The sequence below is a fragment of the Vicugna pacos genome, chromosome 26 (genome assembly GCF_048564905.1).
Source record: "Vicugna pacos chromosome 26, VicPac4, whole genome shotgun sequence".
Classification (NCBI taxonomy): Eukaryota; Metazoa; Chordata; class Mammalia; order Artiodactyla; family Camelidae; genus Vicugna; species Vicugna pacos.
The window spans coordinates 16,459,267-16,465,545 of NC_133012.1; the positions used below are offsets into that span (position 1 = coordinate 16,459,267).

The window sequence follows — 6,279 nt, forward strand, 5'->3', positions numbered from 1 at the left end:
TCCTGGGCCTGCACACACCTGGGCAGGCACACTCCAGGGCCCTCTGACACCTGTGCCTGCACACTCTTGGGCCTGTCTTCTCCTGGGCCCGCATGAACCTGGGCCTCTTCACTGCTGGTCCTGCCCTCTCCTAAGCCTGCACACTCCTGGAACTGCACACTCATGGGCCTGCAGACTCCTGGACCTGCACAATCTTGAGCCTGCACCATCCTGGGCCTGTACGCTCCTGGGCCTGCACACTCCTGTGCCTGCCCTCTCTTGGCCCTGCACTCTCCTGTGCCTGCACACTCCTGGGCCTGCTCCCACCTATGCCTGCACCCTCCTAGGCCTGTTCCCACGTGTGCCGGCACACTCCTGGGACTGCACACTCCTGGGCCTGCACACTCCTGTGCCTGCCCTCTCTTGGCCCTGCACTCTCCTTGGCCTGCACACTCCTGGCCTGTTCCCTCCTGTGCCTGCACACTCCTGGGCCTGCTCCCACCTATGCCTGCACACTCCTAGGCCTGTTCCCACGTGTGCCGGCACACTCCTGGGACTGCACACTCCTGGGCCTGCCCTGGCCTGGGCCTGCACCCTCCTCTGTCTGCACACTCCTGGGACTGCACAGCCCTGAGCCTGTACACTCCTGGACCTGCACACTTCTGTCTCTGCACACTCTGGTGTCTGCACACTCCTGGGCCTGTACACTCCTAGGCCTGCACACCCCTGGGCATGCCCTCTCCTGGGCCTGCAAACTCCTGGGCCTGCACACTCCTCTGTCTGCACACTCCGGGGCCTTCCCTCTCCTGGGCCTGCCCCCAGTTCGGCCGGCACTCTCCTGGAGCTGCACACTCCTGGGCCTGACCTATCGTACGCCTGCACAGTCCTGGATCTGCACACTTCTGGACCTGCTCCCTCCTGTGCCATCACCCTTCTGGAACTGCACATTGGGCGCCTGCACACTCCTGTGCCTGACACACCTGGGCCTGCACGCTCCTCGGCCTGCACACTCCTCTTGTCTGCACACTCCTCTTGTCTGCACACTCCTGGGCCTGTTCCGTCTTGTGTCTTCACACCTCTCGGCCTGCGCACTCCAGGGCCTGAACACACCTGGGCCTGCCCTGGCCTGGGCCTGCACACTAATGGGGCTGCACACACCTAGGAATGCACCCACCTGGGCCTACACACTCTTCTGTCTGTACACTCCTGGGCCTGCACACTCCTGGGCATGCACACTCCTCTGTCTGCACACTCCTCGGCCTACACACTCCTAGGCCTGCACACTCCTGGGCCTGCTGACCCCTGTGTCTGCACACTCTTGGGCCTGCACACACCTGGACCTGTACCATCCTGGGCCTTCCCTGGACTGGGTCTTCCCTGGCCTGGGCCTGCACACTACTGGGCCCGCACACTTCTGCAACTGCACACTCATCGGCCTGCAAAGGCACGACCTGCACAATATTGGGCCTGAACACACATAGGCCTTTATCCTCCTGGATCTGCACACTCCTGGGCCTGCACACTGCTGGACCTGCACAGCACTGGGCCTAAACACACCTGGGCCTGCACACTCCTTCTCTGCACACTCCTATCTCTGCACACTCTGGTGTCTACACACTCCAGGGCCTGCACGAACCTAGGCCTGCTCCCTCCTGTGCCTGCATACTCCTGGGCCTGCTCCCACCTGTGCCTGCACACTCCTAGCCCTGTTCCCACCTGTGCTGGCACATTCCTGGGACTGCACACTTCTGTGCCTGCACACTTTTGGGCCTGCCCTCTCCTGGGCCTACACTCTCCTTGGCCTGCACACTCCTGGGCCTGCTCCCTCCTATGCCGGCACACTCCTGGGCCTACTCCCACTTGTGCCTGCACACTCCTAGGCCTGTTCCCACCTGTGCCGGCACACTCCTGGGACTACACACTCCTATGTCTGCACACCCCTGGGCCTGCACACTCCTGGACCTGTACACTCTTGGGCCTGCACAATAATGGGCCTGCACACTCCTGGAAATGCACCCTCCTGGGCCTGCACACTCCTCTGTCTGCACACTACTAGGCCTGCACACTCCAGGGCCTGCTGACTTCTGTGTCTGCACACTCTTGGGCCTGCCTTCTCCTGGGCCCGCACAATCCCTCGTCTGCACACTCCTGGGCCTGTACGTTCCTGGGCCTTTCCTCGCCTGGGCCGCCCCCAATTAGACCCGCCCTCTCCTTGACCTGCACACTCCTGGGCCTGCACACTCCTGGGCCTGCACACTCCTGGGCATGCCCTCTCTTCGGCCTGTACACTCCTGGACCTGCACACTCCTGGACTTGTACACACCTGGGCCTGCCCTGGCCTGGGCCTGCACACTAATGGGCCTGAACACTCCTGTGCCTGCACACTCCTGGGCCTTTCCTTGCCTGCACCTGCCCCCAATTTGGCAGAACCCGGTCCCAGTATCCATCCAACCTGCAGGGGACTGTGTGGGAATCACACAAGGATGTGTGACCAGAAGGCAAAAAAAAAGCAGGGAGCCACTGTGGGGCAGCGCACCCTAGAGGCCTAGATGGGGCACTGGGCCTGAATCTGACATGACAGAACGACCTAGGAGGTCGCATGCCAGAATGGACGATATCAGAGTTGTGTTTAATTTCAACCCGCCGACAGGGAGCTGGGAAGCAGGCGGCAAGGAGGGTGACTTTCCCCAGATCCCAGGGCAGACCCCGGCCTGTGTGGGGTGTGCCCTGCTCCCCACAAGCCCTCTGTGGGGCCCTTCCTTTGCTGAGTCTGTGCATGAGCTCCCTGTGATGCCAGCCCGCAGAGGTGACAGGTGCAGTAGGTGTTTGTGGTTCTAGAGACATGATGGCTTTCCTAGGAAGCAGGGTCCTGAATGATCCCCACTGGGCCAATGGGGGATTGGGGAGACCCTGAGAAGCAGGTGGCTTGTCCAGGGTGACAGCACTGCTGGCGGGGGAGCCGGGTCTGAACCCAGCTGTGTCGTCAGAGCTGTGACCCTGGCTGCATCCAGGCCTCCCCAGGGCAATAGGAGGGGCCGAGTTGGTGTCACTGGGTGGACATGGCATGGGGTGGGAAGTGAGCCATCAGCAGCCCAGAGAGGCCCTTGGGGAGCTTTGTGTAAGGAGGAAGCTTGGGGAAGGGGACCCCAGGAAGTGACCTCACTTCCCTGGCAACAGAGCCCAACAGAACTTGGGACCCAGGTCACCAGGCACCCGCTGTGTAGAGAAGGACACTTCTCAACTGACTTGGCTGGTGAACTCAGCTCAGCTCAGACATGTTTTGTTGCATCCCAAGATCCCGAGGTCGCGGCCCCCGGAAAGCCCGCAGCAACGGCCTTTGCCAACAGTGCCGACAGTGGGTCGGGTCTCACCCCAGGCGCCTCTGGCCTTTGGCCAGAGGGACCGAAAGGTAACACAGGGAGGCCCAGGGCAGGCCCGCCCAGGCCGGGTCACCACTCAGACCCCACCCGGGTGGCCCCACGGCCCCTTCCTGACTGGTGGCGGTGGGGCAGTCATGTTGGGGGGGGGTCCTGCCTCAAGCAAGAGCAGGCTGAGGAAGGGTCAGAGGCCTGGGGGGCCGATCACGTCCCCAGCCTGGGTCCAAGTGGGCTGGCTGGGATGTGGAGAACCGGGGCAGGGCCCTGCTGCCCGAGGTGGCGCCCATGCCCTAGGGTGTGTCTCTTGCCTCCCGGGTGACTGAGATGACCAAGGTCCCAGTCTGATCTGGCAGCAGAGGGTCGAGTGGGGCAGAAGCAGGAGTGGTCCTGGCCGGGCAGGGCTCTGAGACCTCCGGACCGGGCCGGCTGCCGGTCACTGTCATTGCAGAGCCAGACACCGCAGGATCCGGGGAACCAGGACACTCATGCCACCTCTCCAAGTGAGGGGCTGGTGTGCCACACTGTGGAAGGCCAGCACAGGCTCCAGAAGAGTCTGGGTATGAAGGGCTCCCCACCACCACGGCCTCCTGCCCAGACATCGCCCAGGTCTCTCCCCAGGATCTTGCCCAGGGCTGAGGGGCAGCTCAGCACCCCCGGCTCTGACCTGGAGCACCGTGCCCACCTCCTGGGGATTCAGGTAGAGGACCAGGAGCCCCCCGAAGCAGAGCCCAAAGGTGAGAAGGGCGGGGCCGGTGTGGGTGTGTAGGTGAGGGAGGGCGGAGGGCTGGGCCACACAGGGAGGCATCCCCAAAGTCTGTAGTTGGGACCAGAGCAAAGACTGGCCTCAGACCACCTGTCTGGAAGAATTCAGTCACAGAACAAGTGCCTGTGGGCACTTGCTCAGTGGGAGCTGCCTGCAAAGCTCTGGGAAGATTTCTGTCCTTGAAAAGGCACGTGGAAAGGGAGGCATGTGGGTACCTTTTTCCAGGTTGTGCCTGAGCAGAACCACTAGACTTAAAGCTCTCTCCACGTCCAACAGTTACAGGTCCAGAGCAGGCAGAGGCAGGGGAAGACGCCAGAAAACAAAAACAGGACCACCAGGGTCCAGCACGAGACCGCGAACACCCTCCAGCTGCTCCTGCTGAACATGAAGATCCTGCTGCTCCAGCTGCATATGAAGAGCCTGCCGCTCCTGCTGATCTTGCCACTCCCGAAGAGCCTGCAGCTCCTACTGATCTTGCCGCTCCTGAACAGCCTGCAGCTCCTGAAGAGCCCGCCGCTCCTGAAGCGCCTGCCATTCCTGCTGATCTAGCTGCTCCTGAAGAGCCTGCTGCTCCTGCTCATCTAGCCGCTCCTGAACAGCCTGCAGCTCCTGAAAAGCCTGCAGCTCCTGAAGAGCCTGCTGCTCCTGCTGATCTTGCCACTCCTGAAGAGCCTGCTGCTCCTGCTGCTCTAGCCGCTCCTGAAGAGCCCGCCACTCCTGAAGAACCTGCCGCTCCTGCTGATCTAGCCGCTCCTGAAGAGCCCGCCATTCCTGCTGATCAAGCCGCTCCTGAAGAGCCTGCCGCTTCTGCTGATCTAGCCGCTCCTGAAGAGCCTGCCGCTCCTGAAGAGCCCGCCGATCCTGAAGAGCCTGCTGTTCCTGCTGATCTAGCCGCTCCTGAAGCGCCTGCCATTCCTGCTGATCTAGCCACTCCTGAAGAGCCCGCTGCTCCTGCTAATCTAGCCGCTCCTGAACAGCCTGCAGCTCCTGAAGAGCCTGCCGCTCCTGCTGATCTTGCCACTCCTGAAGAGCCTGCCGCTCCTGCTGCTCTAGCCGCTCCTGAAGAGCCCGCCACTCCTGAAGAACCTGCCGCTCCTGCTGATCTAGCCGCTCCTGAAGAGCCTGCCGCTCCTGCTGATCTTGCCACTCCTGAAGACCCTGCAGCTCCTGCTGATCTTGCCACTCCTGAAGAGCCTGCAGCTCCTGCTGATCTTGCCGCTCCTGAAGAGCCCGCTACTCCTGAAGAGCCCGCCGCTCCTGCTGATCTTGCCACTCCTGAAGAGCCTGCAGCTCCTACTGATCTTGCCGCTCCTGAACAGCCTGCAGCTACTGAAGAGCCCGACGCTCCTGAAGAACCTGCCGCTCCTGCAGATCTAGCCGCTCCTGAAGAGCCCGCCATTCCTGCTGATCTAGCCGCTCCTGAAGCGCCTGCCGCTCCTGCTGATCTAGCCACTCCAGAAGAGCCCGCTGCTCCTGATCATCTAGCCGCTCCAGAACAGCCTGCAGCTCTTGAAAAGCCTGCAGCTCCTGAAGAGCCTGCCGCTCCTGCTGCTCTAGCCGCTCCTGAAGAGCCCGCTGCTCCTGCTGATCTAGCCGCTCCTGAAGAGCCCGCCGCTCCTGAAGAGCCCGCCGGTCCTGCTGATCTAGCCGCTCCTGAAGAGCCTGAAGCTCCTGAAGAGCCTGCCGCTCCTGCTGATCTTGCCACCCCTGAAGAGCCTGCAGCTCCTGCTGATCTTGCCGCTCCTGAAGAGCCCGCCGCTCCTGAAGAACCTGCCGTTCCTGCTGATCTAGCCGCTCCTGAAGAGCCTGCCGCTCCTGCTGATCTTGCTGCTCCTGAAAAGCCTGCAGATCCTGCACCTGCACCTGCGCCGCTGGGCAGTGGAGAACCATTTCGGGCATCATCACCCCTTAGGGCTGAGCCCCCTCTGCCCCCTCCTACACCTTCTCCAAAATCCCAACATGTATCCCCTCCCCTACCCGAAGTTGACTTCCCTACCCCTGAATTTGCTTTTGTTTTCTTCTTCTTTAGTTTAGTTTATTTGTTTTACATCATTTATGGCATTCTATAATTTTCCATTTCCCACTTCCTTTAATAAAATACAGATTTTTTCCCTTTTAAACTGCATTTCAGGAACATTAAGTGCATTCCCATGCTGTCCG

The 6,279-nt window shown here is 61.4% G+C and overlaps 1 protein-coding gene across 1 annotated transcript; it reads right to left on the reverse strand.

Moving 5' to 3' along the window:
- Nucleotides 1-4,333: 4,333 nt before the first annotated feature.
- On the reverse strand, nt 4,334-6,009 carry LOC140689391 (uncharacterized). Its single transcript, XM_072950108.1, has 2 exons — nt 5,476-6,009; nt 4,334-4,953 (listed from the first exon to the last, which is right to left on the reverse strand). The coding sequence occupies exons 1-2, from the start codon at nt 6,007-6,009 to the stop codon at nt 4,585-4,587; spliced, it is 903 nt and encodes a 300-aa protein (XP_072806209.1). The 3' UTR covers nt 4,334-4,584.
- Between the last annotated feature and the right edge of the window lie 270 nt (nt 6,010-6,279).

Coding starts and splice junctions, on each gene's coding strand:
- LOC140689391 (XM_072950108.1), bottom strand. CDS start 6,009: ATGGTTCTCCACTGCCCAGCGGCGCAGGTGCAGGTGCAGGATCTGCAG. Junction 4,954..5,475: donor TAGATCTGCAGGAGCGGCAG/GTTCTTCAGGAG, acceptor CAGGAGCGGCAG/GCTCTTCAGGAGCGGCTAGA.